At 35.3% G+C, this 11,991-nt stretch overlaps 1 protein-coding gene across 1 annotated transcript in view; it reads right to left on the reverse strand.

Moving 5' to 3' along the window:
• CEP135 (centrosomal protein 135kDa) overlaps positions 1–10,669 on the reverse strand; it is a 30,892-nt gene extending 20,223 nt beyond the window's left edge. Inside the window, exons 1-9 of the mRNA XM_010142320.1 lie at positions 10,557–10,669; positions 9,206–9,396; positions 8,532–8,699; positions 6,975–7,116; positions 5,214–5,298; positions 4,115–4,243; positions 2,224–2,439; positions 1,641–1,706; positions 535–685 (exon numbers count right to left, since the gene is read on the reverse strand). Coding sequence (XP_010140622.1) covers positions 535–685; positions 1,641–1,706; positions 2,224–2,439; positions 4,115–4,243; positions 5,214–5,298; positions 6,975–7,116; positions 8,532–8,699; positions 9,206–9,396; positions 10,557–10,669 — 1,261 coding nt within the window. The remainder of the gene's footprint in view (positions 1–534; positions 686–1,640; positions 1,707–2,223; positions 2,440–4,114; positions 4,244–5,213; positions 5,299–6,974; positions 7,117–8,531; positions 8,700–9,205; positions 9,397–10,556) is intronic.
• Positions 10,670–11,991: the final 1,322 nt, after the last annotated feature.

The following is an 11,991-nucleotide window of genomic DNA, read 5'->3' on the forward strand; positions in this document are numbered from 1 at the left end:
ACTGACAATATCAAGAGGGGATTATAAATAACATGGAGCCAATTTCTTCACAGAGGTGCACAGTAGGTAAATGATGATTAATTGCTACAAGCAATACAGGGAAAAATTTTTGACTCTGAGGGTAAGCAAATATTGGAATGGGTTGCCTAGAGATGACATGGAATCTCCATCCCTGAGGTTTTCAAGATTCAACTGGATAAGGCTGTCAAGAAACACAGTCTGAATTGACTCAGTCAGACATAATAAAACCAGTTTTGGACAAAAGAAATAATTTTGTATGAAACTGTCTTAGCATTAGTATTAGGATGACCCGTGGGATGACAGTAAAAAGTTTTACTTTCAGTTCTCACAAACAAAATGAAAACATGTTTCTGTGACAGAAATTTTCACTTCAATTCTGACTGAAGACAGTCGTCTTTTAATTTACATATGCTGAGTCTTTTAATATGATTAACTGTATCTTAACTAGTAAAGGTTTTCTATGCAAAAAATTATAGGAAAATAATTTACAAGAATCTACACTTGATGATTTACCTTTTATTTCTAACTTCTCTGTTTTTTCTGTCAGTCTTTGTTTCTCTTGTTCAAGCTGGTTTAACAACACTTCAAGATTCTGTTTATCATCTGCTTTTCCAAAGAGTTCTTCAGTCAGTCTCTCGTTCTCCCTACGGCATGCACACAGCTCCTGAAGTAACAAGTATTATTACAAAAATTAGAAGTGCCAATAGAGATATTTGGGAAAAATTATTTAACATTTTGTTAAGCTTTTAATATTCAACACTGTTTAATTCTGTTTAACCTGGATGTTTTATGCTTTAACATTCGTTAAAGACCATCATTGTTTTTACGCTATTTTTTACAAAGTAAGCATTATCTTTGACACAGTTTGCAATCAGTGGCAAAACAAGCAAGATTAACCCTTGTTTAATTCAAGACACCACCCAGAAGGATGGGGGATACAAACATGGAAAAAGTAATAACTAAAGCAAGAAATTAGTTTTAAAGCTTCTTAGTAACCCTGTTCGTGTTAAAATACGGAATCTCATTCAACCCGCCCCTGCAGTTAAACAATGCTATTTGGCATATCTTTCCTATAATCTGGTGCCCTGAAAATGAAATATTTTATTTCCAAGTTCACTAGAAATACTAAAGCAAAACACTGTACACAACTAATATACAACTTGCTATATGCTGGAAAGAGTTTAGTCTTCAAAGAATTGATAACACTGGTGTTTTTAATCTGGTCTACTATGCTTTGTTTCTGAGTGAGGCAAGCATTGCATAATTATTCACATACTCATTAAGAGACATGGTAGTTTCTAAATGAAGAAAATCCTCTACGATGTCATAACTCCTCTGTGGTAAACACGATTCTGCCATGGAAATTACAACTTCAGATACCAGAAAAAAGGAAACATACAATAAAGACACAGTCAACCACACTGTCTGCAGAGGTTTCGTTCAGTTTATTTTTGCAATAATGATGTAGCTTCTTTAGCTCTTTCATTTATTAATCAGTAATTTATTACAATGGAGTTGTCCTCTCATAAATTGTTAATTTTCATAATAAATGAAAGAATCACATGGATGACAGCATGATCAAAATGCTACAAACAAGAACTGGAAGTATTTCTACTTACTGATTTAAGCCTTGTTATTGTTTCTTCAAGATCCTGTATTTCACTGTGTTTTCTTTCAATTTCTTTCTATCAACCAAAATTAACCTATATGTTAAAAGTTACATATTCAAAATGACAACATTTCCCTTGTTAGAAAAAAAAGGAAACAGGCTATTTTTGTAAGAAATAAAAGTACCATTAGTTCCTTGCCATACTTGAAGAAGTAAAGCTCCTATGAACTGGAAGCACGAAAAAATTGTGGTATACACACCCACGCTCTTTTGCAGCATAACAGTTAAATAAATCATTGCATGACTCCTCATAGAAAAAACCACTCCACCACAGGCATCGCTGTTGCAAATACCTATCAATAGTTTTAAGTATCTCAGAATTTTATTTCATACTAAGCTAACAGAAGAGACAGATTGCCTCTTATTTAAACTTATCTAATACAGCGAGAAATTCTGTATGACATTAAGTGAACTGTAAAAAACATCTTTTTAATCTTCCTTTACAAGCCAATAGGTCATTTGGTACAACGAAAAGATATAAAGCCACCTAGGAGCTGAGCAGATCCTTCACACTGTAACATATTAGTGTTTACCTTTGCTTCTCCTATTTCCTTGTCTGCAGTCTCAAGCACGATTTCCTTGTGTCTTTCCAACTGCTGTGCCAAGTGATCTATTTCATTGAGTTCTTGACACAGTTCTTCATTTTTATTGCTTAAATGCACTACCTCACTAGTCACATTTTGTTTTGTGTCCAAGAGGTCTTGAATGCGATTTTCAAGTTCTTTGTTTGTTTGCTGAAGGTATTCAACCTGAAAGATATTTTTCATTAAAACATTAATGTGTACTGTTAAACTGGGTGGCAAAAGTTCTTCCCAATTTTCTGAAAGAGTATCTCCATATCCATAGTCAAAAAGGAACATCCTGTTAAAAATGGCATTGTTAGAATTCAATGTTTATCAACGTGAAAAAATGATTTTACAAAGGTGCAAGGTGAAGAAATTGATTACAACACTATTCTTTATCTAGTCTCCAAAACCTGAAGTTTATTCTGAAAAGTACTGAAAAGCAGAGATCTGTATAGAAATCTGTCTCGGGCATCACTCTGGTAGACACAGTGAACTCAGTTTCCCTAAATTTCAGAAGCCTCATTCTTCTCTCCACCTTTGTAGCACATTTGCTAGGCTTAGTCTCACTGTTACCCCTTCATGAAAGTGAAGCTTTACAGATCAAATTCCCAAAACCTATCTTGCCTCCAACATATCTCAGCACCTTAAACACAACACCTTCAGAAATCCTGCTCTACATTGTTTTTCCCAGTATACCTTTCCCTGACAGTAAAGTGAAGAGAGGCAGGGATGTACAGTAGGAATAAAAAAAAAATACACAGTAAGTTACACTACCCAGGAAAATAGGAGCCTGGCATACCTTGAAAGATTCAAGATAACAGAGTTGTTCAGCTTCCATCACCACCTAACTTTCCTCAAATCTCCAGAAGGAAGTATTACTGTAGATATAGAAGGAAGTCTGAGCCCCGTCATAGTACCACATACAGATATCCATCTGTATACTGCCAGAGAATAAAAGTGATATACTGGCACTGAGCCTCAGCAAATACTCTTGATGGTCCAAAATGAGCTTTATACACCTCTGGCCTCACTCACTGTACAATCAATTTACGTTCAGCATGACTTACTAATTCAGGATCACTGAAAAATGTCTTCCAAGTCATGGTTTCTTCTGCATTTTTGTAGCGCTGAACCTAAGCTAATAAATTCTACAACATGATTCTCATGCCACCGTACATCATGCACAATCATTATACAAAACGCCTAACTCAGTTGGAAAAACAGAATTGATGGCATAAATCCAGAGTTGGGCTTTATTTGATCTGTACTCCAGCTTGCCTTGCACTATTTTTTTTAAACTCTCATTCCGAGACCAATCTTGAATGCATGCTAATGGGCACAGTAAACATAAGCACCTTTATCCAAAGCTTATCCCTTCTTTGTAAGACTATGTTGGGATAAAGGTGGGGACCATTTGAAGTCAGTGACGGAGATTCCCCACTATCTGATGAGATTATCTGCAGGACTACTTCTTATCGTAAGTACGTATACCATTGTTTGTTAGTTCCCAAAACATAAATGGTATTAGGTATGAAAATAAAATAAATAAATATTTTCAAACTTGCTGAAAACAGTGTATCATACAGAAATGTTCTGAATACTCTCAGATTAACATTACTATGTACAGATGTGAGTTCATAGAATTCCTTACCTATACCATTCTAATAGACTTTTAAAACAAGAAATGAAATACCCTTAGACAAGAAACACTGCCACCTAAAAAGCAAAGCAAGTTAAACTGACTGATTTTATATCTAATAGTGATTTTTTTTTTAAGGAACTAAAAGCTTTTGGGTTTTTTTTTTTGAGATTGCTAGTATTTTTAGTTTTGACTAAACAGAAGTAATAAATCGATTACCTGCAAATTCAAATGGGCAATAAGCTTCTCATTGCTTTTACTTCTTGATTCCAGAGAGATAACCTCATGAGAACGACCACCATCCAATGCTAGCACCAGGCGCTCTATTTCTTTGTCTCTTAGCTCAACCTTCAGGAGAAAAAAAGAGATTTTTTTAATCTTCTGCACCACTCAATAGAACCTTTGTTCAAATAAAGATCTATATAGCATTCAGCAAAAAGATATGCACCTAATAGTGTAATTTTTAGCTTTAATGTACATATTTTTTTATTCTGGATTTTTCTGAAAAGAAGTTATGTATTTGAAAGAAAAATAAATTAATCAAATATAATTTGTGAAAAAAAAAAAACAAACTTGAAACAATTCCTACTAGATTATTTTCTTGAGGAGAAACAGACAATTTTTATTTAAAGTGAAGTTAATGAATGTTGCAAATTAACCATCCAAGACTAGCAATTAAATTTAGGAAAACGGTTTTTAAATCAGAAAGTTCAGTGACTATTTCAGTCACTGAAAAACAGGGAAAACTGGAAGAGGAAAACCAAGATGTGAACAAAAAAAAGAGGATGGTGTCCACTAATCCCCAGATGTTGAAAGATACAACAACATATAAACAATTGAAACAACTCCCTCATTTAAAGACTACACATATCAATCCAATCTAACCAAAATATTATGAAATCTGTTATTCATAAATTAAGTTTCAAAAATTAAAAATAGAAAAAATACAACCAGTCTAAATAGCAAAAAAAAATTATCCTAAGATATCTGTAGATGAAATTATTATTTTGGACTAGTTAATGCTTCTGCACTAAAAAACCCTAGACATAAAAAAATTCTACTTAGCATCATCAAGTTTAGATTATTTCATGTAATTTTAATACACAAAATATATCAGTAAAGCAGTGGACAAGTATTTACCATTGCTGCTGTCTCCAAAAGCAGAGAAGAGAAATAGCTCCATGTGGGGAAATCAGAAGAATTGTCTTTCACAAGCCCTACAGTGCTTTCCCAATGAGGTTAAAATGCAGATTATAACCAAGGCCATTGCAGTGGCTACTATAGCCAAATAATAATATAACAAAACCTGTAAACATACCTGTTTGCTATAATTTTTCATTTCACATTCAGATATCTCCAGTTTTTCCTGTAGCTCTGTTACTTCCAACTGAAGTTCATGAATTCTGAAATACAGCAAAACACTGGTTTTGTTGATTCCTAGAAGAATCATCCGTACACAGTAATTCAATATTAGTATTTTCTATTTGCTCCTGAACATAAATATTTCTCCAAAAAATAGTTTTGTTCATACAAAATATTAATGCAGAAGCTGTCATTTGTAGCAGACTGACCTCGGCTGGCTGCCAGACCCACATCCAAGCTCCCCTCTCACTCGCCCTTCTCAACAGGATGGGGGAAAAAATATGTTGAAAAAGCTCATAGGTCAAGATAAAGACAGGGAGATCATTTACCAGTTAATGTCACAAGCAAGACAGACTTGACTGGAGGAGGATTAATTCAATTTATTGTCAATTAAAAATAGAGTAGGATAGTGAGAAACAAAGGCAAACTAAAACCCATCTTGCTCCCACCATCCGCTTCTTTCCAAGCTCAACTTCATTGCTTCACTTCTGACTCTTACACCTCCCCCAACCTCAAGTGGTGCAATCAGGAATGGGAGCTGCAGTCAATTCGTAACACTTTGGCTTTGCTGCTCCTTCCTCCCCACGCTGTTCCCCTGTTCCAGGGTGGGGTCCCTCCCACAGGATACAGCCTTTCATGAACTGCTTCAGCATGGGTCATCTCCACGCAGTACGGTCCTTCAGGAACAGAGTGCTCCAGTGTGGGTCCCTGATGGGCCACAGCTCCTAACAGAAAACCTCCTCCTGCATGGGCTCCTCTCCACGAGCTGCAGCTCCTGCCAGGAGCCTGGTCCACAGGCTGCACATGGGGTCCTCCATGGGCTGGGCTGCAGTGTGGGTATATGTTCCAACAGGGTCCTCCATGGGCTGCAGTGTGGGTATCTGCTGTGCTGTTCTCCACAGTCTGCATGGATGACCTGCATCACCATGGTCTTTTCCACGGGCTGCTCCAGTGCCTGAGCCACCTCTTCCCCCTCCTCCTTCACTGACCTTGGTGTCCACAGGGTTGATTCATTTTTCTTACTCATCCCTCTCACTGCTGATGTGCAGCATTGGTTTTTACCCCTTCTCAAATATATTTTCACAGAGAAGCCACCAGTTTGGCTGATGGGTTCAGCTGTGACCCATCATGGGTCTGTTTTGAAGCCAGGTGGAACTGGCTGCATCCAGCACAGGGTAGCCACTGGTCTCTTCTCAGAGAGGCCACCCCTGCAGTCCCCCAGCTGCCAACATCTTGCCATGTAGACTCTCAGATACATTCCAAATGAAAAAAAAAAAAAAAAAATTGTCTCAAACCTTTCACAATACAGGTTCCCAAGCCAAAAATAGTATTATAAAAAAATCAAGATATGTTAGAGTTCCAGAACAAAAAGGGAAAAACAGTTTATTCCTATGCAAAACATTACACCTCACTTTTTTACAGAATACCCAATCCACAATTCAGTATACAATTAAAAAACAGTAGAAAAATCTTAAGAAATATCTTTTAAGGAAATAAGCAACTTATTAAACATCCATTGCAACGTTGTCACAGGCAGCACTGTCCTAAGTGCTAAGTGCTAAGCAAAATCCTCCTTGAGAACCATAGTGCTCTTCAAACCACATGAAATAACATTTTGTCTGAGACAAATTTGAAAGGCAGAAGGAGGGTGGAGGCTGGAAAATCACTGGAGATATTTAACACCTAAACTTTAACATTTAACAGTTCTTTAGATTACCGATTATCAGCCACCTGAAGAAGGTCTGCGATATAAGGGTCCTCTGGCTGAGGAACTGGATAGGCACTAACACCTGACGGGGGCACAGGCTGGTCTATCTGCATGCGCTGACGCCTGAAGGGAATGCTTCTTTTTCTGCCACCTAAAAACCCAAACCCAAAGGTCTATTACTTGGAGTTAGAGCAAGGAAGTCGTCATCTTTAGTACAAAATTAAATTCCCTGTTTATTCCACTGCTTCTGAACTGGCACATTTCACCACTTTAATCTTACTATAATAAGTTCATAACATTTGTATGCTCTAGACAGCACCATTCTTGAAGGTTAGTATCAGCTTTGTCAAAGTTCAGTTTTATAAAGAAGAAACATGCGAAGTTCACTGTAAGTCATTTTCCCCAGTGTTTCAGACTCTAAATATTTTACAGATCAGACTTCTTGAACTTGTTAAGTAATTTACCTTACTAAAAAAGCTGAATTAAAATATCACAAAAGACATTGTTTTGCACAATTAAGAACTATTTTAAGATTCAACAAACCTCCGCTATGTTTAGTAATGGTTTTTTTCCTTATACCCTACTATAATTTCAGTGAATGAATATCATAAGCACATCAAGTGGAGTAAATTATTTGCTTGCAAGGTCACATTATGCTAAAAATAAAGCAAAACATAGTATTATTTTCAGAGGGAACAATTACAAGAAATGCTCCTCATCACGCAATTAAATAAGAACATACAATATTTGATGATGTAGCATAGAAATATCCTAGAAGACTGCTGACCAAGAGGCAAGTATGCAGAAAGACAGATAATAGTGTAAAATCGCACCTTTGAAGCAAAGGACATGAAATACAAAAAGGTGTGGAAAAATAGAGAGGAATTTTAATTTTACCCAACTACCTATTAATTTCCTTCAGATGCCAAAAACACAGAGGTAATTTAAGGACTTGGAAAGAAAAGACAATTTCGAAATTTCACAAAATAATTCTTACTATTTCCCTTAGCTTGAAAAACAAAATGAAGAAAAAGGAAACCCTGGAGAAAGAAATGAACCCGAAAGTAACCTTCAGAACATTTCAAGTTATCAAGAGATCCTTTAAATACTGTAAGCTTTCAGAGAAAAGATATGTAGACATATCTTGCATCCTGCTACTTTTCAGTTACAAAAATCTGTATTAGTCACACATTAATGAGCTGCCAAAAAGATTCAAGTGTCAAACAACCTGCCTCTTAAAGTAGGTGCAGCATTACAAAAATAAAAATAGCTGTTGATTAACAGTGCTTTCCAGTCACATTTCAGCTGAATAGTCTTCTATGAAATCTAAGTTTGTACTCAAATTTGTACCTAACACAATGCTAATGAAAATTCTTCCATACAGAAAAAAACCCCCTAAATTCAGAGGGAAAACTTTCAAAAGGTCATGTTATTCTATTGGAGCGTTACGTTACTACAGTAACTTCTCTTCCAGGGTGGGGGTGGGGGGGATGAGGGGAAAGATATTCTGAAGAGCCAAAAAAAGCCCAGAGAAAAACAGAAATATCTGTGATTATTTACACTCACCAGGTGTTTGTACCACTGCTTGCAGATTCTTCTCCTGAAGCTGCTGAATTTTTTCACTCTTGGCTTTGTTCTCTTTTTCCAGTATTTTTATTTTATGTATGTATTGGTTATTCAGAAATTTCAAGTCAGCTGTTTCATGTTCAACCCTCCTTAAGGAGGCTTTCAAATCTTCAGGGGAGAGAAAAAGCACTATTATTTTTTTTATTCATTATGTCTACTTTGGGGCTACTAGGAAAAATAAAGAGAATCCTATATTCTTTTTCCATAACAAGAAATTTTCACACACACATACATATGTATATATACACACAAAACCACACAAAAATACATATTTATACATGTCATAGAAATAACAGTCCTTTGTAGAATAAAGGCACATTTAACAGCAGTATTTAATTTTAAATTAAAAAGTAGCATTTCAAGGAACAAAAGTCTGTATTAAAAAGTTCTAACATTTTTGTGTTTGATGAAAACAATGATTTGCAGGACGTCAGAAGCTTTTGCACTACAAAATAAATGTCTGTGCATGACCCTTAATACATTAAAGTCTCCAAACTTGATGACTCACACTCACTTATAAGCGGCAGATAAATGAATATGCGGATCAAGGATTTGGTTGCAATTTTATTGTGGCACGGAAGAATTAAAAAAAATACATATAATTCTGATATTACCTTTAACATGACGATCAGATTGTTCTTTCATTTTTAATATTTCTAAATGTAGTTCATTATTTTCCCTGGTAAGCTGAGCATTCTCTGTTTTGTAAGGTTCCAAAATAGTATCTAAATTGCTGCATTCTTTTTCAGTTTTCCCAGCAGATAACTTTGCACTGCGCAAGCTCTCAGTTGTATGAACTAGGTCACTAGAATAAAGGAGCATCATACAGGTTAAAATGTTATCAGCCTTTACACTGCAGATGCAAATATTTATAATGCCCTGAGAAACAAAACCCTTTCCCTGAGACCATGTTAACTGTAGAACAAATGAGTTCAAAGAAAGGCAAAGAGAATATTCATGTAAGAAAAAATGAAAGACAGGAATCATTCACTTCAAAAAAATGAAATAGGAAAGGACAGGTCAAATTAAAAAAAAAAATTAAGACAGTATATCAGGAGATTATATCTGATAATTCAATAAACTCTCTTTTCTACATCAAGTGAGATGCTCAAAATTGGCAAGATGATTTTTTCCTCTAAGCAATAAGAGTAAGTTGTAGCATTACTTACTACAGGAGAAACTTGAAGTAAAGAATTAACAAGGCCAGCAGGTTACTAGTATTTATATGGAGATCAGAAGCTCCATAAGAGATTAGTGGTAAGTAGCTATAAACATTTTTGTGACAATAAATCAAAAGTCAGCGACTGAGAGATTAAACCTTTTCGTTAGACATCAGAATGAGACTTATTGTTGACAGCACATTACTCCACATCTGTCTACATATGTTCTTCCACCTGAATTAGATGCTAGAGAACAGAACCAGAATACCTATGTTTGCATACTTAGCCACATGTAACAGGATTACTATGGAAATTACCATGTTTGTAATCACATCAAAGCCATGAAATGGCAGATACATTAAGAAAGTTATCTGAAATTTTTTTTTCTGTTAAAAACTGCAGAGATAGCAAATTTAAACTTCTCCAGATGAGATCATAATAAATGCAGTTGTGTTTTATTTTACATCAAGGTGCAGACAACAGGGATTCTTTTTTATACAACCAGTTTAAAGAGTGTATCCTTTAAGCACATATTGACTATTCTTGGCTCCCTTATAGGGTTAGAAAAGTTGAATTTTCCTAGCCCATAGATTCTTAGAAACAATTTAAGGTTTCGTTTAGTTCAGTTAGAAATGTTCTCATCACTTAAGCAAAACAATTTGACTTCATCATACACAAGAACTGAATGTTAGCTCTGAAATAACAGACTTGAATCTTCAGACTAAGTATTCTCCCTTGTATGTCAAAGCTAAGCAATGCCTACTCTACCATTGGTACGTTTTTTAACGAATCTCCTTTTGAATACCTAAAAAGCTTTTCCACCAAAGGTAAACTCTCCACTCCCAACGGCTGCTGATAGCCCAGCTGATCTAGACGTTTCCTGAGATTGATGAACCTTCGCTCTGCGGTTGTAGTCATCATAAATATACCTTCAAACCAGTTTTTGTCACAAACAAGAAAAACAGGACACCTGCAAAAGATTGGTTGTTACAGCATGTCCTTTAAAGAAGGAATAACACAGAAAAAAAGTAATGCAAAAAACATCCTTTTGTGTACAAGATACAGTGCATGTCCTTAATATTTAAGTAAGGCAAAAGAGAATCATAGAGCAACTAAAAAGTTTTAAACATATTTACATATTACTTTAAATATTTGCCTTAGCAATTAATTTTCTCTCTCTTCACGTCTTAAGAGTGTGAACACCAGTTTCTCTTTCCAGTATGCAAGAACTGAACTCTGGAAAGATCTTTCTTTGGAAAGACTAAGTAGATTCTGATTTTTTTGAATCATGGTCATCACGCTATCATCCACAATGCAAATTGACAGATTAATCTTAAAAACCCCATCTACTTTTTTCTTTCATATATATATATATCACACTTTCCATGTTTACAAGGCAATACTTAACATACGTTACACCAACCATGTATAAAATTGCATAAAATGCGTAAAATTTAAAGACAGATTATCTTCGAACATCTTTTTTTCTATGAGGGAAAATGGAAAGTAAAAACACCAGTGTACTCTTGACCTATCTGCATCAATTTCTGGAAAATACAGTTCAAGGATCAGAGGTTTTTTTAACTTATTAGTTATCTTTTTATTACTACCTTGATCAAAATGGGGCTGAATCAACACTACTGTATCTGAATCCAGAGGAGAATTTTGGTTTTGCCATGCACATTTGAGAGATGAAGAATTTTTACATGGTTGTATCTTTCTGGATTTAGAGATAGAATGAGAAAAGAAATGGAAAATGTTGATGTTCCTCAATACGTGAAAACATCTCATCAATATGTTTTTGAAAAAAAAAGTTATTTCAGTAAAACATTTTCCCTCATAGTTCTTCAGAAGTTTCAGTATTAAGCTACTGGCTGCAAAGCAGCCAAACTCAGCAGCCAAACTACCAATCCAAGGAAGCATTGTTTGCATCTCATATAAAAGGGGCAGGATATAAATAACATTTAAATCGCGTGGTTTCACAATCCCCCAGATTTTAAAAAGATATTAAATTTAAAAATGCAAGCATTTAAAAATACATTAATTTATTAGTCATAAAATGAGAAAACATGGAAGTTTCTCTCATGTCTGAGGATGAAAAGTAAGATTTCATCTCACCATATCAAAGCATTACAAGTACTACAACAGGACTGTGGTTGCCAGGTACTGCTCCACGGATGAGAAAACCATCAGTCTCAGTTGCACAGAATCTGTTCCAGGTACTGCCCAAATATTTGTTT

This window comes from Buceros rhinoceros, unplaced genomic scaffold, assembly GCF_000710305.1.
Source record: "Buceros rhinoceros silvestris isolate BGI_N320 unplaced genomic scaffold, ASM71030v1 scaffold6188, whole genome shotgun sequence".
Lineage (NCBI taxonomy): Eukaryota > Metazoa > Chordata > Aves > Bucerotiformes > Bucerotidae > Buceros > Buceros rhinoceros.